At 28.8% G+C, this 19,345-nt stretch overlaps 6 protein-coding genes and 1 long non-coding RNA gene across 11 annotated transcripts; 4 read left to right on the plus strand and 3 right to left on the minus strand.

Annotated features, from left to right (window-relative positions):
- The first annotated feature begins 49 nt into the window (after window positions 1–49).
- LOC122525413 (leucine-rich repeat and death domain-containing protein 1) lies at window positions 50–2,544 on the plus strand. 4 transcript variants are annotated; one of them, XM_043648198.1, is made up of 8 exons: window positions 50–338; window positions 428–661; window positions 743–1,112; window positions 1,204–1,390; window positions 1,510–1,668; window positions 1,805–1,996; window positions 2,088–2,336; window positions 2,397–2,544. In XM_043648198.1, the coding sequence occupies exons 3-8, from the start codon at window positions 743–745 to the stop codon at window positions 2,461–2,463; spliced, it is 1,224 nt and encodes a 407-aa protein (XP_043504133.1). In that variant the 5' UTR covers window positions 50–338; window positions 428–661; the 3' UTR covers window positions 2,464–2,544. The 4 variants fall into 4 exon arrangements, with proteins under 4 accessions (XP_043504133.1, XP_043504134.1, XP_043504131.1 ...); XM_043648199.1 differs by having other exon boundaries at window positions 753–1,112; XM_043648196.1 differs by lacking the exon at window positions 428–661 and having other exon boundaries at window positions 50–379.
- A 17-nt stretch (window positions 2,545–2,561) lies between these two features.
- LOC122525414 (ubiquitin-associated protein 1) lies at window positions 2,562–4,477 on the minus strand. Its single transcript, XM_043648201.1, has 4 exons — window positions 4,101–4,477; window positions 3,674–3,997; window positions 3,320–3,547; window positions 2,562–3,250 (listed from the first exon to the last, which is right to left on the minus strand). The coding sequence occupies exons 1-4, from the start codon at window positions 4,287–4,289 to the stop codon at window positions 2,801–2,803; spliced, it is 1,191 nt and encodes a 396-aa protein (XP_043504136.1). The 5' UTR covers window positions 4,290–4,477; the 3' UTR covers window positions 2,562–2,800.
- Window positions 4,478–4,911: 434 nt separating this feature from the next.
- Window positions 4,912–10,306, plus strand: LOC122525363 (probable ATP-dependent RNA helicase DDX47). 2 transcript variants are annotated; one of them, XM_043648106.1, is made up of 8 exons: window positions 4,912–5,165; window positions 5,295–5,388; window positions 5,460–5,791; window positions 5,888–6,124; window positions 6,245–6,468; window positions 6,554–6,815; window positions 6,901–7,047; window positions 10,222–10,306. In XM_043648106.1, the coding sequence occupies exons 1-7, from the start codon at window positions 5,088–5,090 to the stop codon at window positions 7,036–7,038; spliced, it is 1,365 nt and encodes a 454-aa protein (XP_043504041.1). In that variant the 5' UTR covers window positions 4,912–5,087; the 3' UTR covers window positions 7,039–7,047; window positions 10,222–10,306. The 2 variants fall into 2 exon arrangements, with proteins under 2 accessions (XP_043504041.1, XP_043504040.1); XM_043648105.1 differs by lacking the exon at window positions 10,222–10,306 and adding an exon at window positions 7,270–8,760.
- LOC122525362 (CCR4-NOT transcription complex subunit 3) lies at window positions 9,191–13,959 on the minus strand. Its single transcript, XM_043648103.1, has 9 exons — window positions 13,552–13,959; window positions 12,735–12,967; window positions 12,490–12,645; window positions 12,243–12,422; window positions 11,814–12,101; window positions 11,485–11,740; window positions 10,412–11,016; window positions 10,129–10,338; window positions 9,191–9,915 (listed from the first exon to the last, which is right to left on the minus strand). The coding sequence occupies exons 1-9, from the start codon at window positions 13,574–13,576 to the stop codon at window positions 9,817–9,819; spliced, it is 2,052 nt and encodes a 683-aa protein (XP_043504038.1). The 5' UTR covers window positions 13,577–13,959; the 3' UTR covers window positions 9,191–9,816.
- LOC122525364 lies at window positions 10,746–11,478 on the plus strand. The gene is made up of 3 exons (XR_006305768.1): window positions 10,746–10,836; window positions 10,918–11,018; window positions 11,098–11,478. It is a non-coding gene; the product is annotated as an uncharacterized LOC122525364 (long non-coding RNA).
- Window positions 13,960–14,750: 791 nt separating the features above from the next.
- On the plus strand, window positions 14,751–16,532 carry LOC122525773. Its single transcript, XM_043648705.1, has 4 exons — window positions 14,751–15,066; window positions 15,159–15,278; window positions 15,383–15,717; window positions 16,255–16,532. The coding sequence occupies exons 1-4, from the start codon at window positions 14,958–14,960 to the stop codon at window positions 16,522–16,524; spliced, it is 834 nt and encodes a 277-aa protein (XP_043504640.1). The 5' UTR covers window positions 14,751–14,957; the 3' UTR covers window positions 16,525–16,532.
- Window positions 16,533–16,726: 194 nt separating this feature from the next.
- On the minus strand, window positions 16,727–19,329 carry LOC122525771 (transcription factor A, mitochondrial). Its single transcript, XM_043648700.1, has 5 exons — window positions 19,190–19,329; window positions 18,432–18,792; window positions 18,246–18,344; window positions 17,500–18,173; window positions 16,727–17,148 (listed from the first exon to the last, which is right to left on the minus strand). Exons 1-4 carry the CDS (start codon window positions 19,246–19,248, stop codon window positions 17,967–17,969), a joined length of 726 nt encoding a protein of 241 aa, XP_043504635.1. The 5' UTR covers window positions 19,249–19,329; the 3' UTR covers window positions 16,727–17,148; window positions 17,500–17,966.
- Window positions 19,330–19,345: the final 16 nt, after the last annotated feature.

Below are 19,345 nucleotides of genomic sequence, written 5' to 3' on the forward strand. Positions count from 1 at the left end.
GTTTTGTTTTTCTTTTCTCAGTGAAGTGACTTTTGAGAAATCCTGTATATATCAGAATAAAACATTTGCAGATGGCGGTATATGCTTACGATCAGCTGTAATTCTAGTCTTGCTACAAAAGAAATGCATCTAGCTAAATATTCGTATTGATACTTATGATCACGAATTCGATCTATTATTAACTCATGATAACACAAAGTATTACAGATGATAGTAATTACGTTTACATTTAAGTTAATTCTACAATTTGTGAGATACACGTAAACATATATATAGAGATTATTTCATTATTTAAATGAGAAAACAAAATATAAATTTTACGTGATGTACAACCGTAGGTGCGTTCAAAAATTAAAAAGATTTCATCAATAAAATGTATGTAAGTAAAAATTACATGAATTAAATTGATTCATTATTACTAATTTAGAATATATAAACTTCTATACAAGAAGAGGATAATTAAAGGTGTCCATGATAAAACTGATAAATATTGGATGAAGAAAAATCTAGCTGACAAAACCTTTAATCGTGTCTTTTTAAATGCTCAAGCATCTTAAAAAATTAAATAGAGTAATTGTTCTGTGACATATTTATTTACAATATTATATCTGTATTTTTATACTTGATATGAAACAATCTTGTTTGCGATGACAACAATAAAGTGATTACTTTGAATAACTATATAGATTTCCAATATAGATTTAATTGTTTGAAAAATATTATGATTAAACTTCATTTAAAGATGGATTTAGATCCTGCAGAAATGGCGAATGAGATAAAAGAGAAATTAATATTACATTGGAACTGTCGAGGTCTTACAGAGTTACCAGAAATCATACGAAAATACGGCAGCCACATACAGGAAATATATTTGAAATGGAATAAACTAACCACTTTACCACCATGGATAATAGAATTATTTAATGTTACTAATTTATATATCTACGGTAATCTCATTAAAGATCTTCCTGTAGAACTTGGCAATATGTCTCAATTAACTGTATTAGATTTGAGTGCAAACAAGTTAGAAGAAATACCATCTTCTATTGGTAATTTAATAAATATAGAATCATTGTTATTTAATAATAATTACATTAAAAAATTACCAATGGGTAAGTATATTTTGAAGGAAATTTAATAACTACAAGCTCATTATTTATTTTCTTATAATACAAAAAGCATTGACCTCAATTTACAAAACAGAAATGAGCCAGCTTCATAATCTGGAAGTATTATCTCTTTCTGGAAATGAATTTGTAGCATTACCAGAATGGCTTGGTTCTTTACCAAAGCTCAAAGAATTAAATGCAGATAACAATTATTTAAAGGAACTACCTAATAGATTGACATTGGCTCCTAAAGTATCAGTGATATCAGTGTGTTCAAACAGGTTACTATATTCTATTATATCACGCATATGCACATAGAGATATAAGAAATGACATGCATTAAAATTTGTAACATATTAAATCATATTATCATTTGTAATTTAAATAATATTTTATACAGGTTAAAATATTTACCATTAAATGGTTTCTTATCATCTCCTTGCATAAGATTTGATGCAAATGAATATTTAAATTATTTGTCTTATCCTGTCCTCATCCAATTGGCTTATCGAATTCATACATCAATTACTGGTGATTCAGTGAATATCCTAGGCTATAAGTAGGTATATGTATTCAACTAATTATAATTCCATTATGATATTTAATATATATATACATATATATTAAATTATATAAATTATTAATATTAATACATTTTTTCTGCTTATTTTAAATGTAAAGCTTGTTTATTACAGATGTTCCAAATTAAAATGTGCTAATGATGAATCGTTGAGTACAAATATCAAATTAAATATTAAAATAGATACACCGTGCAATAAAAATATAGTGATTGAATTACCAAGGCAAATTTTAAGGATTCACAATGTTAATGAAAATGAAACTGTCTCTTTGTGGGAACTTGCCCTGAGAAAAGTTTACAGACTAAAGTATGCAATACATTGTCGATGCTTACAGCAACCTTTATATACAATTAATTATAAACGAAATTATAGATGAATCTATAACATTTTGTTTTAGGTATAAGCATATACTTAATATTTCTCCTATAAACGTTAAAATGATTTATAAAAAAAATACTAAAAGAAATTTTGATTTTCTAATGTCCTCTATAAACTGTGCTTCATATAATTTATTGATAAATGGACCTGCCACTATTTGTGTAAATTCTCATTGTCAACAACCAATTTTCACAGAAGCTTGGATTATTGCTGGCATCACTCATCGTATATATTCAATTCCAACTATTGTTTTATGTTGTTCAAGAAGGTAATTTAATATTTAAAATATATATATCAACATAAAATTATATTCACATTTACTTTTCAGCTGTGCTTTCAAATTTATGACTAATTCAAAAATGATGCTAACTTTTCATTGGTATTGCATAGATTGATAATATCTTTGTACATAACTAGAAAATTATTCGTTGTTGTATATACATTGTTATGAAAATAAAAAGAGATTATGTTCTTAATCTTGTTTCTTTCTATGTTTTTGTTTATAATTTAATGTAATTTCATACTAGATATATTTGTCAGTCTCAATGCTCATTTTTCCTTAATTGCAACATAATACGTATCACCAAACATTAAAAACAAATGTTTGTACATAAGTGAAAAATAAACAGAATTTCCTTAAAATTAACAAAACAAGCTTACCTATAATATTAAGAGTAGAAGTTCCACAACGTCAGAAGTTGTTCACTAAACCGCATATCTAACTATTAAAAGTTAAGAAATAAGAAAGTCTAATGCTCTATCTCTATCAATATCGCATTTCAATAATGCCATAGACGCCTGATCTTCCGGAAATCCTAAATCCTTTAATGTGCATAAATTTTTATAATATATTCTTGCTTTATTTGGATCATAATGTGTTAATGTAAGTGCTTTCTCTGCATCCTCTCCAGACATACCAGTCTCTTCTAAAGACTGAATAGCTAGAAGATATTCTACAACCTTTTTATTGTCTTCACCACCGAGGTCACATATAGCACGTGCTGCTCGTGATAAAGGAAATCCCATATCACTTAGATGTTGAGCTAGTTTCTGATCTTCTCCTTTCAAATTCGAAAGAGGATTTGTATGATTTGAACTATTCGACACTAATAAATGTTCGTGCTTGTGTTTGCTGTACGAATCAGTATCTGGACTCTCCAAATCAGGCCAAGGTTTCCAGTTCTATTAGAAATGATATAGATAATAAAAACAATAATTTTTATGTATTTTAATTTTTGCAATACAATTTACCTCCATCGAAGGCCGTTCCAATTCCCTTTGAAGTTCTTGTACAATTGTTGACACACTGCGATGCTTAACATTAATATTTTGGTCAGTGTCTTCATCGCCCTGCGCATTAATATTTATATTTTCTTCTTTTTCTTCCTCACAAACCACAGATTCTTCTTCGATAGTTAATTCGTTTATTATATTTTCTAACTTGGTAGATGGTAACCATTGCGATGTAGGTTGCAATACCTACAGGCATAAAGCACTGTAAATGTAAAGTGCTAATTACAAGAAACATATTGCATACAATTAGAATGATTAAATAGTATTTTTTAAGCAAAATCTAGTCCTTCAAAACGAATAAATTTTACCAACCTGTGCAAGTTCTTCCATATCGTTAATAGTTTTTAATTCCATATTATCGAAAGGACTGCTTGTGTCATTATCAAAATCTGCATAGTTAAGTCCATTAGATTGTACATGATTTTGTAAATCATTTGCTGGCGGAGACAAAGGTTGTGGAGTAAGTATAGTTGTTTCTGGCGGTGGAATAACTTTGACTGGTGGCTGTTTTGTTGCTTCTGTTGGAAGAGGTGGAGGTGGTGGCGGAGATTCCTCCTTTTCTTTTTTCTTTTTTTCTTCTAATCGAGCTGTACGTGCTTTGATATTTGCTTCTCTGGCTTTACGCCATTCTGCCATCTTAAAAAATATATATATTATTTTATAAATTTTTAAAATATAAAAGTTAAATTTAAAATTGAAAAATGATATTAAAGGTTTCTAAACAAAATAAGAACTGTACCTTTTCAAGGACGGATTTTTCTAAGCTGAAATTATATACTAATTTCGATATATCTGGTAATTTATTATTGTACACTGCTGGCAAAGCAACTTTTCGTGGTGGCTTGTACGCTTCCACGATTTTAACATGAACTCCATCCATATACGAAGCAACAGAATCACACTGTGCCGAAATTGAGGGGCGAGCCATATCAGCGATTAAAATATAAGACAATAGTGTTGACAATTTTGCTTTATTATGAATTTATACCGATGACCAAATATTTTTTTTTATACGTAGCATTATAACCTAAATGATACTATGAGAAATAATTTATCTGTGTATATTTCGTTACATTTGAAATTCTTTTAAGACTTCAATAAATAATAAATTTTACAATTGAACATATAACTTAGTTTTATTATACAATAATTCGTATTAATAGCCAAAAATTAATAATATTTCTTTCAACTTGACAACTCATCACCTTAATACTATCATCTTCCGTTTGTTTGCAACTACATTCGATTATTCGATCCGGGAAAGCCAAATTCATAGAAAAACAATGAAGGCTTTTTTAGTGTCTTTATTGTTGATTAATTCGTAAGCGTTGCTTGCAATATCCATGCTAAAGGTAATTTTCATAGATATTAAGCTGGCCAATGTCCTTGCGTTTAGTTGTTGAAGATTTTAAAATGAAGCCAATCAAATGACAGAACGCACATGCCAATTAAACCAATAAGGAGCCATCATTTTCATCAGAGTACAAAAGGGACCAGAAAGACGGCTAGTTTTCCTTTCTCATTTTTCGTAGTCATTGGTAACTATATTCCATTATGGTATTCGTCTCTAATCTATATTCATCTATGATTATTTACTTCGTTTGCGGTTAAGATGTGTCGTTTTATTTAATAATTTAAAAGTTGATTAATATGATTAAGAAAAATACGTGTGCTTGATATCCGCGTATTAATTTTAAGTGAGAATATTCCGTGATTCAGATTAAATATGAGTGAAAGCATTAGTGAAAGTACTGAGGAAAAACAGAATGAAGAAGAGAATGCAGTGGTCACGTGGAAAGATTTGGTAAGATTATTCACATATGATCGAAGTTTATAACCTTAAAAAGATTAATAATTTCATTACAGCATCGAGAAATAATTTTCTATCTTAATAAGAAATAAAATGTCTTAATTTAATGTATCTCTTTCACAGGGAATAGTAGAAACATTATGTAAAGCATGTGAGGATTTAAAGTGGGAGAAGCCAACTAAAATTCAAAAAGAGGCAATTCCTTTGACTCTTCAGGGTAAATTTAATAAAAGAAAATTGATTTGATTATCTATTTAACGAGTATATAATTATTTATATAATTTATAGGTAAAGATGTAATAGGTCTAGCGGAAACAGGGTCTGGTAAAACAGCAGCTTTCGCACTTCCTATAATACAATCATTATTAGAAAATCCTCAAAGATATTTCGCTTTAATTTTAACACCTACCAGAGAATTAGCATTTCAAATCTCAGAACAATTTGAAGCATTAGGTTCAAGCGTAGGTGTAAAATGTGCTGTAATTGTTGGTGGTATGGACATGGTATCGCAGGCTCTTGTATTAGCCAAAAAACCACATATAATTATTGCTACACCTGGAAGATTAGTTGATCATTTAGAAAATACTAAAGGTTTCAATTTACGTTCTTTAAAATTCCTGGTACATAATTATGATTTTGTGTTATGTATATATATATATATATATATATATATAAAAGTAATCTCTCAAGTAATACTATATTTTTTAATTTGTAAGGTAATGGATGAAGCGGATCGTATTTTAAATATGGACTTTGAAGTTGAGGTTGATAAAATTTTAAAAGTTATTCCACGCGAAAGGCGAACTCTATTATTTTCAGCCACAATGACAAAAAAAGTACAAAAGTTGCAGCGAGCTTCTTTACGCAATCCAGTTAAGGTTGAAGTATCCACAAAATATCAAACGGTTGATAAGTTGCAACAATATTATATATTTATACCAGTCAAATTCAAGGTAATTACATAGTACTGAATTAGGCATATATATTACAAAAGTACATAGATCATATATCGAATTTTATAAGACAAATTTCAGTACAAGAATAATAAACTGCATAATTCAATTTTATAACAGGACGTATATTTAGTACATATCTTAAACGAATTAGCTGGTAATAGTTTTATGATATTTTGTGCAACTTGTAATAATACGGTAAGAACAGCATTACTATTACGTAATTTAGGATTTACGGCTGTTCCTTTGCACGGACAAATGTCACAAAATAAACGGATTGCAGCCCTTACAAAATTTAAAGCTAAAAATAGATCTATACTTATCTCTACAGATGTTGCTAGTAGGTAAGGAATTAAAGTTTTTGTAAGTCAAAATATACTGTTTTTACAAAAATTTCTAAGTTATTTAAATATTTATAATATTTTACAGAGGTCTTGATATCCCCCATGTTGATATTGTAATAAATTTTGATATTCCTACTCACAGTAAAGATTATATACACAGAGTTGGTCGAACTGCACGTGCAGGTCGTTCAGGACGTTCAATTACATTTGTAACGCAATATGATGTTGAACTTTATCAGAGAATAGAACAATTAATTTCTAAACAGCTTCCTTTGTATGAAACAGAAGAACAAGAAGTAATGCTACTACAAGAACGAGTAGCAGAAGCTCACCGTATTGTAAAAACGGTAAATTAAAAAAGGACTTCAAGTATAGAATTAATGTAACGGGTAGAATAAACTGTAATATCATTAATTTAATCAACTCTTATAGGAATTAAAAGAAATAGAGGATAAAAAGTCCGGTAAGCGAAAAAAACATGCAGATGCAGATGAGGATGACACAGAGCAATCATTTGGAGTTAGAAAAAGAATGAAAGGAAAAGGAAAGGGAAAAGGAAAACGATTTTGAAAGAATAAGGTATTATTACGATAATCGTAAATTATGTTCAAGCAACACTCACTTCTTAATAAATAATGCAAACGCGATACAACTTTTATTATCATCGTTACTTTTTATTTATAAACCACTCCATTTCCCTCATATGAATATTTGACCCAGACTTATAGCCTTTATATATAATTTTCAAGTAATTTAATTTACAAAATTTTTTTTTTTTTATTCAATTTCAAAATTTTTTAGTGTAACAGTATGGTGGAAATGAGCTTCCTGATGCGTTTATCACTTACCATCACGCGAATTTCAATGTACAAGAATATTTTGGGATAAACTGCGATAAAGATTATGCAGAATAAATGTATGCATAAGTAAAAGGCTAAGAAATAAGGAGAATCTTTATAATACTGAGAAAATTAGCATTGCATTATAATGATTTTAAGTCTTTTCACAGAGCGAATAATATTTATCTCTCGCTCGAATAATCACAATAAAATATGTAATAAAAATCACAACTTTTACCATTGCCATTTATCATCTGCAATTAATCTGTTAGGTGAAATTAATGAAGCACCGAGGCAAAACGTGTTATTATATGGTCAACATGTCTACTTGCACGCTTTGAATAAAATATAAAGTAAGATTGATAAAGCAGAATCCTGTTTATAAAAAAATGCAAGCTAAAGAAAATCGTGTATATAGATAAATAGAAAACTATTTAAAAGATAATATGAACATTATGTATAATGAACACAGCAAGCTATTGCAAAATTGATTGATAAATTTCTCCCCAAGTTTTTCTTAAAATGATCAATACAACTCTACGTTTGTTTTAAGATAAAGATTAAGAGAACAATTAATGTTCCACTAAATATTTATAATTACAGTGATTTCTAAAATCTAATAAATTGTTATTAATTGTATAAAGTGGTAATAAATCCTTTAGTCTTTGAATATTTGTGTGAGTTTAGTTTTGACATAATGTGCACTAGAAAATATTGTGATGCTGTTTAAAGTGAAAATTCTCAAGTATAGATATATATATATAAATACATCTTTAAAAATACAATTAATTGATTAACAACAAAAATGGTGCTATATAAATTGTAATTCTTAATAATCTATCCTGATTATTAATGCATTATTAACAAGCGCAACGCTGTCAATATATATACATATATAAATATATTAAAGAAAGTTATCAGTATAAGAAAGTGTATGACACATCACGAAACTTTGCTGAACATGCTAAGAATAATAAATTCATATTTAACTATACATGTGCACACAACCTTTCACTGCAATATCATCTTTTTCAAAGCTACAATATATATATAAATATACATTTGTATATATATATATTTATGCACCTGGTTGTCTATTTGAAGAAAATTGAAAAAATGCATTGGGTGGGTTGTTCATCATGCAAATATCCATCGCTGCATTTTTGTAACAGGAATTTCTGCTTAAAGTATATTTATACTTTAATCAATATTTAGATTAAATCTCTATACTAATCGAACGTACGAGAATCTCAATCTTATTATCACTAAATGATATAAGTTTAATCTCGTTGTCGGGGGCGTTTATAATAACGAACAGCGCGCGTGCAAGCGATTACTTCAGTCTCTGAAGCAAAGACTTTGTCTGAAGTTATTTATTTCAAATGCCGATACTGTTAACTCTGCTCGATATGAGAAAATACACTTTAAAAAAAAATAAGAAAATGAAAATGTATGCTTGTGTTAAATTTTCTTATATATTAAATATTTCTTTCAATCCTATATTCTCTCGGTGGCAAAGTACCGACAGTTATAATAAATAAATTCGTACAATGTGACTCTGTCTCTTTTTAAAATATATAAATACATATATATGCATTAGCGATTATCACGGGTCGCCATTCGACGAACACATAGTCGAATCGCAAAATACTCAAAAAAAAAATGTATTAAATCTGAAATTACAAGGCGTGTGGCGCGTAAAGTAGTCTACTCTAGTATGCTATTAGTTTAATATTTAATCAGTTTTAGACCTTACGATGAGCTCGGATCTCTTTTAAATCGTTAAAACGAATATAAGTAAACTAGTCGAGCAGAATCTAATGGATGGAATGTTCCAAATACAGGTCAAGATGTGCAAGTGACAGAAATTGAAACAACTTAGGTTTCATTTAAATGAGAAATAAAATATATTCCATAATATTATTATTCACTATTTCTACACATTCTGTACAGTAATTCAATTCAAGGGTTTTATACCTCAATATACTTTATACAAAAAGGCTACTTATAATCTAACATTAAGACATACCATAGCATGAGCGCCCTCCATCTTACCGCTAAACGGCAGATGGGTCGCACGCATGTTTGTACTGGTATTACAGAGTCAGTCGCCAGCGAGTATAACTTCTTCCTCTTGTATCACACACCTACACACTAAATTGTTGAAAGTGTGTCTCTGGTGCCATTCATATCATTATCATTCGTAATTACAATTTACTGTCCCCAATAAACGTACTCCATTATTTCACTTTTGTTTACATTCTCGGAAAGGAATAGGGGAGATTTACCGTCGCAACGTCGAAATATAATGAAGTGCCTTCATTGTCTGCTATGCACAAGTTCGTATCTTTGTTTTTTTTTTGTTTAACTTTTCTGAGATACTCTTTACCAATAAATAAAATTATATTTTGTGAAAATATAGAATCGTAAAAAATAAAATCTGTCTTTTCAGTTTTGGATATCGGTACAGAAATAGTGCATTTCAGAGACTCCACAAATAATAGATCTGTTAATTCAGGTCTCTGTCCTCTAAGTACTTGTACTCAAAAGTAAAGCCTTCTTTCTTTCTTTGTCCCCACTTTTCATAATCAAAATAGATGTAGGTTCCCTGTAATATAAACAATTCCTTTCAATATAACTTCTTCAAACATGTAAAACATAAATTATAATAAATAAAGTAAGATCGATCTTTCGAAATATCATTATACGCTTTATTATATTGTATGAAAATATGATATATTTTATTCTAATTTATTACTGTTCGAATTTGTTTATTGACACAATTTATAAGATATACTGATATAATCAACGGGACAGTAACCTGTTCATATTCTTCATTAATAACTTTAGGCTCTTCGTGTCTTTGAAACCACATCATGTATTTTGTATGAAACCTCCAACTTTGTTTTTTCAGAGCTTTCGCCGCCAAGTATTGACCTTTGGAACCCTCCATGTAATAAAAAATAAAAAACAATGTTTCCGTAGAAAGACGTTGGAAGAATTCTACGGTATCCGAATGAGGAAGCTGTACCTGTAGAAGAACATATTGCAAACATCAAATATTGAAATTCTATGCTATGGCATTTTGTTACTTTTTTACACACCTGTTGATAGTATGGTGGTGTAGGACATAAATTTCTCGGCAAGTACGACCGTAAACGTTCGGAATCTGAGGGATGAGGCATATGGTAGTAAGCAGCTTCCATCATCTGGAACTGTAACTGGTGTTCCTTTTGTAAAGGTACCGGACCCAGTGGTGCTACGCCAAGTAAAGGTGGAATGTGTGCTTCCGAAGTGGCGTTGTTATTATTGTTTGCCTTCGCACTGTCAAAGATATTTCTATTTGGCTCAGATGGTGGTATCTCCAGACCTGCTCGGACAATGACTTGTTGGGCAATAGATTTTAAAGAGGACATGCCATCAGGAAGTTTAGGGATGAGACCATTGGCAGTGGATGGCGCTGGCGAGCATGAATTCGCAGGTAGAGGTGAAGACCTGGTGCTAACCGAAGATTGTGGCGAAGAAGACGGTGGGATTGGTGTTGTCATTTCTGCTTCACTATTGTGATTTTGACTTTGTTGACTATGTAATATATGAGTTGTCTGAACAGGTGCTGTGTTATTATGTTGCTGCGAGATCGATTGTTGTACGTTCGAGGTAACACTGGATGTAGATGACGATGACAGTAATCCGTTTTCACTGCTATGAGCTGTAAATAATAACAAATTATTTAATAATAAAATATATTAAAGAAATTTCTAAGCTATATTAATAAATGTTTACATTGCAGGAAATTCTGATATTAACACATTCTAAGCCAGCTGAATTTTAGTCGCTAGAAGCATCAATGCTGATTGTCAGATTGCTTGTATACGGGGAATGAACATACGAAAGAAGACTTGCCATAATAGGTACTTTAACAGAAATCAATGAACCGTCTAAACCAAAATCCTTAATTTATGCGGGATCGGCTTAGAACGTGTTAACCGTTTGAATTCCAAAGGAGATTGAAAACGCATTGTCGAAAAATGCCGAACAGAGTGCATCATCAATTATCTATAGCATTTAAATGTATTAGGATTTTTCGACATGAAATCTAAACAGTGTGATCACACTGCTTGAAACTTAAAAGTTAGTAAAGATAGTAAAAATATAATAAGAATAGGGTACTACTTACATGATGTTTTACTAGAGGTAGAATGGATGGCTTGTGAATTACTATGCGAAGCAGCTACTGTGGCAAAATTTCCAGCATTAGTTGTTGCAATGTGATTACTAGTAGAACTAGGCGAGCTATGGCTAGATGTCATGGGAATGGTCTTGCTTGGAGTGCTGCTGGATAATAAATTCGACTTTATTGTGGCAGTGCTTCCCGTGGTTGGAATGCTCGCTTGAGAATTGAGTAGCGGCCTGACTGCTGTTGGTTTTACAGGCTGGAATTATAAAAGAACGATTATCGCATCAATAAATCCCTATCACAGTTGCGAAATCAAGAAAAATGTATACCTTTGTTTTTTTGTCTATATCCGTGGAACTATCACTTGAATGGTTGTGCATAGTAGAACTCAATGGCGGTGAAGGTATGGGTGAAGTACCAGAGTTAGTCGAGGTTGGTGTACCTCCAGTCTCATTACTATTATTGCTATCTGTTGTTGCTGCAGAGGGAATACCAACCCCAGACAACTCTACTTCATCAAGACCAATAATATCATCATAAATGTATTCATTTTCCTCAAAGTCAGGCTCTTGAGATGATTCAATATAATATTCAACGTCATCCTTTATCCTCTTGATCTATTTAAAATGTCGTACAAATGTATTTTTAATGTACAATATTTTCAATTATTGTCACACACATACGTACAAAAACCATAAAAAGATAATTTGAATAGCAAATACTAACAAAAATAGACTTTTCATCAAAAGAAAACTCACTGTATCAACTTCAACAGACATATTATCCAACATGCGCAATAATGTCTCCAATTTACGGATATGGTAACGATGCTTATCTAGTTTTGCTTTTAATTCATCCATTCTATCTTGCTTATCTTTATCTAACCGTTTTTTCTTTCCAGCCAGTAATGATTCTATCTCAGATTCGAATGTATCCAGCTATATCAACATATTAGAATAAATAAGAAAATATTTGTAAATGTCTTAGAAACAATTCTTCATTTACCTGGAGGTTTAAAGCATCTATCGAATTTGCAAGCCAATTGCTAACTTCTTCCCTTTCTTTTTGAGCTGGATCAAGTTTCTGTGCTGCCCCTAACCCTTCCTTAGAATAGGCCTTGGTTTTTGTTTCCCTTTCAACAACTTTAAACCTTTCCATTTGCTGCAAGAAAACAATAGTATAATACTTGCAAACTTATATTATAAATTAATAATCTATAAACATATATTTCATTTGTAAAATATACTCACAGTCTCGATTAACTTCCTGTAGTCAAGAAGTGTGCTTTTATCTTTGATTTCTCCAGATGCGATCCAACTTTTAATTTGATCGCGTAACCTCTGAAGTTTTTTGATTTCTTTCTTAAGATCTGCTTCATATTTTTCCTTCTGATTGCTATTAGTGGCATTATGAACTTTCTGCCAAATGTCTTCAAAGGTCTCCACACCCTCTGTCACTTTTTTAAGGCACCGATCTATTTCACCTATAAAATAAGAATAAAAAAGAAAAAGCTTTAATAATGAATGAAGTTTTTATAAAAGAATAAATATAAATATTATTGAAAAAATAATATGTATATCTAATATATAAATAATCTTATCAACAGCAAATAATGCTACTTACATGACATAAGTGTATCAGTGAGTTAACACAAAACAACTAAATCAACTATAAATCATCACATAAGCAACAAACTGAAAGTGGATTTGAGCGTGTCGCTTTAAAGGTTATACATTAATATATATTAATAATAGAATTTTCTTATATCAATAGTGATAAATACAAGATAAAAGCGAATGGATTTGTGTAAAATAAGTATAAAAAATAATGAATGAAATTCAGTGTTCTATTGTATTTGAAAATATCTCCTAACAACTGTCAGATGTGAAAATTAACATGCAAATAGATAAAATGAATAAAAGCGATACCGCTTTTGTATATTAAACGTAGTCTTTGTTAAGCAGCTTGTAAATTTGATAGAAGAAACGGATAAAAGCGAATCTGTGGTGGTACAGAGCCATAACAAAATTTCTAAATGTAAACATGCTGGAAACATTTTCTCCTCACCTTGCAACTTTCTCGTCGCAGCCATGGCTATGTAAACATGTGATACAATGATTCATGCATAGTCTAGACGTAATGGGAAAAAAACGGAGCAATTTTTTGGAACAAATAGTCGCTGAAGTATTATTCCCAGTATAATATGGGAGGCTCGGCCACAAGATGGCTTCCGTTTTCAAATGACAACGTCCTACTGTTCCTGAGCGAGCTGCGCTCAAAGCACATTCAATTTCTCCCGATTTGAAACCTTTTTCAAATAATGCAATTGTTACGTCTGTCCAAAAATTGACAGCACATGAAATACACAAAAAATGGTAGCATCAACAAATAATATATATGAACTTCTTAACAAACGGGACAGTATATTTATGCATTGGCGCATTCACACACATTCTATCTAACGCATATACTTATTCTTAGTGTGTTCCTAAAACAATTCAAACATGCCTACCTTATGTTATGTCCATAACAATGCATAGTTTCCAAAATGAGATAGTCAAAAGTGTCTTACTTTCCTTTTTACTAAATTTTACGTATACAATATTTGCTATTTTATCTTATTTTATTATGTTATATACGATGTAGAGGAAGGTAATAGAACAAAATAGATCAATGAATCTATTCGCTAAATGATTCCAGTATATTTTCTAGTAATATTTTAAAAACAATTTATCGGAAATTATTTCATAATATATTGTATAATACTATAAAGATTTAACTCGATAAAATTTAATATCATTATTCATATTATTTATTTGGATCGTAAATATAGTAATGACAGATTAGATTATTTATACAAATTAATAATAAATTAACATCTATGTACATCTTATTTATTGTCTTCTTTGTAAATTTGCCGCCAATTATTTGAAATTAAAATGTCCGTTTATATAGATTGTTATTGGATGTACTGTATAGAATAGGTGTTCTCAAAGTGAGGATCACGATTCCACGTGGTTCGTATAACTAAATTTTACTTACTTATCTTATCAAAATAAACAATTCCTGGACGTGCAACAATCGAAAATTAATTCTAAACTGGCTAAACACATAACACGTTAGTATGTCTGTGAGTTTATGATAGTAAAAGAAAATATAATAGAAAGTTTATATTCAAGATCGTGGAAGTTTTTTTTCGGATATAGGAACGTGTCAAGTAGACGTTTGATAAACCCTGATGTAGACAATTTTAAAGTCGGACAATCTTCATAGATTTATATAGTTAAAGGTATATAATCTGTTTGTAATTTATACACATTTGGGAATATTCAGGAAAGTTGAATGTAATAAAATTTATTAACAGTTGATTCGGTTTTGTTTTTGCCTTGCAATCATATAAAAGTGATGATTAAAAAAATAAATTATACAAATAACGTTGTCGATTTTAATAAACAAAGCTTACTACAATAATCATGGATGTAACGATCGCTAAAAGGGAAGCAAGAAGAAGACGAATTTTAGAAAATTCAGAACGTCGTTTACAAAAAATTACTGGTAAAAATGAGCAAAATGAACTCGAAGGTAAAAATTTAAATAATATTGTTTATTATAAATTCAAAAATAATGATTAAATTATCTAAACCATCGTTAAAATTATCTTAATTTCTTTTCAGATATGTCAACTGAGCGAAATCCATCCAATGTATATTCAAATGAATTAGACTTAGAAGTAAATGGTGTATCCGTTAACAGAAAACCTTTTGAGGATAAGAATGATACTTTATATTTTCAAGGTAAAGCGTAGTATAAGTTAATATAAGAGTATATAAATTTTATTTATTATTTTTTTTTTTAACAACATTTGTATAATAATCAAATTTACGTTATCTTCATATAGGTGATAATACTGTAATAAACAGAGATAAGAAAATTATAGAATCATATTTTGGCTTAAATGATATATTAAACAGTTATTATAAATGTAATGATACAGCAAATGACCAACTTGATTGTACAAATAATAAGTCAAATTTAAATCACCTTGATTTTTGTAATGAAAGTACAGAATATATGCAAGAGAAAAATGCAGAACCTAATTACCAAATGCAAAACAATGTATGCAATAAGAGTATATTGTCATATAATTTATTATCTAATCATATAAGTTATATCGCGTTAGCAGTTATAGCTAACATTCTATTATTATTTAAAATGGATCATCTATTTGGGAAGGTATTAATTTTAAAATATATTAACATATTATATTTATTATATATGTATACGTGGATAGATTGAAAAGTTTTGAGTCTAACATAGAAACGATTTCTTTTCTATTAAACTCGCTTTTATTTAATAAAAAAGAGTTTCTTTTTGTCAAGACTGAAAACTTGTCAATCCATTCTTGTAAATTAAGCCTTTTCATACTAACGATAACTATAGTCACCTAATGTTTGATGTTTGTTCTGTACTACCAGTGACTATAGTAACCTTTTAATATTCTTCTTCAATTTAAAATTTTTTAAATCTAAATATCTTAAAATATTCTATTCTTTATTTACTTTATGATAGTATATATTATTCGTATTATAACTGATCCGTACAGTATAACATTATTCGATGCGAGTATCCTCACAGCAGTAACATACTCGCAAACGACATAGTCATATGAAAGGGTTAATACTATTCAATTTTGTATCTTTCTTAATTTATCTATTTATTTTATACTTTTTAGGTATATAATATATTCAATAACCAATGATTATATTTCAGTATATTCTTATACCGTGTATTATTATGATGCTTGGACGTTTATACACTCATATTAACATTCAAGAACCACAACATGGAAGTCCATTAATTGCTACTTTGATCTTATGTAATATCAAGCCTGTGTTAACTTATCGAATTTCAAAGGCATTAAGCATTCTTACCTTAATCATTACAGATTTAGCATTATATATATTCAGCTTTACTTTGATCTATTGTGGAATTACTTATTATTTACAAGATTTTAATATTTTAATTGCATCAATTATGTAAGTACATAATAGAAAGATAATGTTTTGTTGAAAATTATTAGTAAGTAATTATGTATAAGAGAAGAGGGAGTAAAATATTTTATAGTATAATATATATCTATTCACCCACAACACATACACAAACACACATACATATTAGATATGATTTTGAATAAAATTATTATTCTCTTATTAAATAAATACGTAGATGCAAAGTAACAATATGTATGACAAAACATTTTTATTTTCTATCAACTATATTTTACATAAGGTTGTGATTAATTTATGTAAATGGTTGTTAGAAATATTTCCAATATTTTTTTTATCATGTCTAATTGAATATATCAAGCATTGAAAATACTAGAGCAATGAAATTTTATCTTATAAAAAATTAAATATTTGCTAAATTTCAAAATATAATCGTTATAATAATATTGAATACATAAACAATACATTTCTTATCCTGACACATATTTCAAAATAAGATGATTGTATATTATGTATATATTATAAACATCATATACTCGATTTTATATGTATTACAAATATACCCAGTGTTTTTCTGCACTTGCATCTCCATTTGATATATTTGCACATGGACAAATATTATCATTTGCAGTCTTTGTATGTCCATTTTTATATATGTCTAAAAAAACTTTATATGTTATTAATAAAATTGTAGTATATTTAAAGCTTTCTATATACAACATGCAGTATGAATAGTAATTGAATACAAAATTTATTAATAAATTCTTTGTTTATCAGGTTTCTTTTTCATGAAAAAAATAAGACAAACCAAATAAAAAAAAGGTTGATTGAATAAATTTATAAATTTTTAAATTTATTTAATAAAAGACAATTATATATATATATCCATAAACACAAAAAACTTAAAAAATACTATCATCGGTAGAAAAAAAATATTTATTATTTATAAATAAGGTACCAACAGCATAAAATCAATGTGAGAAGATAAAATGTAGTAAAGAATACATACTTCTTCACTGTATCCCAATTTTTAATAAAATTGTTTAGTTTCTTCATATCAAATTTGAATTTTTCATTTCGTTCTTCAGATTTTAAATGTATTTTCATATTGTTCATAATTATATTGGGATCAGATAGTATCTTATTATTATTGATTGGTAGGTAATCTACCAGATCAGCATTTTCACATTTATCTATTTTTAATAAATTCTTTTTATTGGCATGCTTCGTTAAATCGTTTGTAATAAATTTCAATTTAATCATATAAATCGAAGTAGAAGACAAATTACGAAGCCCAGAAAGATTTGAAAGATGTTCATAAATTATTGAATTTCGTCCAGTAATATAAGTTGAGATATTTGTTAAAGAATCAGGAATCTCTGTGCCCCGACCCACGATGTTATTATTGAATACTTTTGAAGGAATTAATGTGATGCTAACAGCTTTTTTGTTAGATAGGGTGGGGCACACTATTCCCTACTTAATTTCACCTCTTTCACTTGGATTTTCGAATGTCTGTGGAAATGAAGACATATTTTTATAAGTCTCCTTCATCATCTTTTGCTCCCATTCTATTTTATCTTTATTATATTGCTCCATTAATGACGCTGCTTGATCTACAAATTGTTTTTTATCATGTTCATTCAAAGTTTTCCATTGAACACTCAGCATTTTTAGGAATTCCTAAACGAACCATTTTATTATTAAATTAAATAAATCCTAAAAAATGATTATTCAAATATCAATAAAACATACCCTATTGTTAACGGTAGATTGTTGTGTACTTTTAACATGAAGCATATAAAGTATAAAAGCAGATGGTGGTTTCTTTGGTTTTCCAGGTAATTGAGTAGCCTGAAAAATAAATTTGTTTAAATGTATTTTCAATGATAATGATCCAATAGAAATCATTGATTAATTATTTATTTATGGATTACTTACTTGTTTGTCTTTCTTTTTGTTTAAACTTTTTTTTGTCATTATATAATGTTCCCTTTGCTCAGGAGTTATTGTTTTTTCATATTCTACTATTTTGTTCATATATTCTTTGTATTCTACATCATATTCTTTATTTAATTTAAATTTATACCCTGGATCTTCTGAAGCCCATCTTTGAGATATAAGTTTTACAATCTCATTAGATTTATGTCCTGGATATTCACTAACAATCCTCGGTCTTATCTCTTTCATATATCTGAAGAATGGTGTTAATGGTCTTTTTGGTTTGTTCGGAAACAGATTGTCTTCTACAAACTTTTTTGTTTTAGATGACATAAACTGATAAGAATTCATCGATAAACATCTGAAATAAATAAATAGTTATGAAATAAAGTATCAAAAATATATTTTTATATTTACAGACAATCGTGTGTGTGTGTGTGTATGTGTATATGTATACATTAATAATTTTTTGGATAAAAAACAATTTGAAGAGAAGTAATGAAAATATTGTTGATCAAAAAAGTTCTAAATAAAATGGTAAAATATTGATATATTAAATATGAATATAGACAAACAAATATATTTTTTAGTATAATTTATAAATCAAGTTCACAATATCATATTGTATGCTACAGTGTGCGAAGGTTAGAATTTTAAAGTATTATCTTTATGCAAGAATAATTCTAATACTTTGTTCATTTAATTTCCTTTATTATCGTATATTTAACAAGTATATAAGATATTAAAAATTAATATACCTGGAATTTAATAGATTAGTACAAGAACTAGGTGAAACTAGTCTTCCAAAACCCGCCATGATATTTTATACGTACAGAACATATAATGTGCGTTTTCAATTTTTCTAGTGATTTATAAAAGTTTCTTAAATCCATAATTTTTTTCCCTCATTATTT

This window comes from Polistes fuscatus, unplaced genomic scaffold (assembly GCF_010416935.1).
Source record: "Polistes fuscatus isolate 324 unplaced genomic scaffold, CU_Pfus_HIC Scaffold9, whole genome shotgun sequence".
Taxonomy (NCBI): Eukaryota; Metazoa; Arthropoda; class Insecta; order Hymenoptera; family Vespidae; genus Polistes; species Polistes fuscatus.

What these genes read in the sequence shown, in the direction of transcription:
- LOC122525363 (XM_043648106.1), top strand. Translation starts at nt 5,088, where the DNA reads ATGAGTGAAAGCATTAGTGAAAGTACTGAGGAAAAACAGAATGAAGAA. An exon ending in AATTCCTTTGACTCTTCAGG is followed by an intron (nt 5,389 to 5,459) that starts GTAAATTTAATA and finishes TATAATTTATAG; the next exon opens with GTAAAGATGTAATAGGTCTA. An exon ending in TACGTTCTTTAAAATTCCTG is followed by an intron (nt 5,792 to 5,887) that starts GTACATAATTAT and finishes TTAATTTGTAAG; the next exon opens with GTAATGGATGAAGCGGATCG.
- LOC122525771 (XM_043648700.1), bottom strand. Translation starts at nt 19,248, where the DNA reads ATGGCGGGTTTTGGAAGACTAGTTTCACCTAGTTCTTGTACTAATCTA. An exon ending in ACTAATCTATTAAATTCCAG is followed by an intron (nt 18,793 to 19,189) that starts GTATATTAATTT and finishes TATTTATTTCAG; the next exon opens with ATGTTTATCGATGAATTCTT. An exon ending in AATCTACCGTTAACAATAGG is followed by an intron (nt 18,174 to 18,245) that starts GTATGTTTTATT and finishes TGGTTCGTTTAG; the next exon opens with GAATTCCTAAAAATGCTGAG.
- LOC122525414 (XM_043648201.1), bottom strand. Translation starts at nt 4,289, where the DNA reads ATGGCTCGCCCCTCAATTTCGGCACAGTGTGATTCTGTTGCTTCGTAT. An exon ending in AAAAATCCGTCCTTGAAAAG is followed by an intron (nt 3,998 to 4,100) that starts GTACAGTTCTTA and finishes ATATTTTTTAAG; the next exon opens with ATGGCAGAATGGCGTAAAGC. An exon ending in ATATGGAAGAACTTGCACAG is followed by an intron (nt 3,548 to 3,673) that starts GTTGGTAAAATT and finishes TTATGCCTGTAG; the next exon opens with GTATTGCAACCTACATCGCA.
- LOC122525413 (XM_043648196.1), top strand. An exon ending in GTGAATATCCTAGGCTATAA is followed by an intron (nt 1,669 to 1,804) that starts GTAGGTATATGT and finishes TGTTTATTACAG; the next exon opens with ATGTTCCAAATTAAAATGTG. An exon ending in AGAAAAGTTTACAGACTAAA is followed by an intron (nt 1,997 to 2,087) that starts GTATGCAATACA and finishes ATTTTGTTTTAG; the next exon opens with GTATAAGCATATACTTAATA.
- LOC122525773 (XM_043648705.1), top strand. Translation starts at nt 14,958, where the DNA reads ATGGATGTAACGATCGCTAAAAGGGAAGCAAGAAGAAGACGAATTTTA. An exon ending in TGAGCAAAATGAACTCGAAG is followed by an intron (nt 15,067 to 15,158) that starts GTAAAAATTTAA and finishes ATTTCTTTTCAG; the next exon opens with ATATGTCAACTGAGCGAAAT. An exon ending in TGATACTTTATATTTTCAAG is followed by an intron (nt 15,279 to 15,382) that starts GTAAAGCGTAGT and finishes ATCTTCATATAG; the next exon opens with GTGATAATACTGTAATAAAC.
- LOC122525362 (XM_043648103.1), bottom strand. Translation starts at nt 13,576, where the DNA reads ATGGCTGCGACGAGAAAGTTGCAAG. An exon ending in ACAGGAAGTTAATCGAGACT is followed by an intron (nt 12,646 to 12,734) that starts GTGAGTATATTT and finishes GTTTTCTTGCAG; the next exon opens with CAAATGGAAAGGTTTAAAGT. An exon ending in CACCACCATACTATCAACAG is followed by an intron (nt 10,339 to 10,411) that starts GTGTGTAAAAAA and finishes GTTCTTCTACAG; the next exon opens with GTACAGCTTCCTCATTCGGA.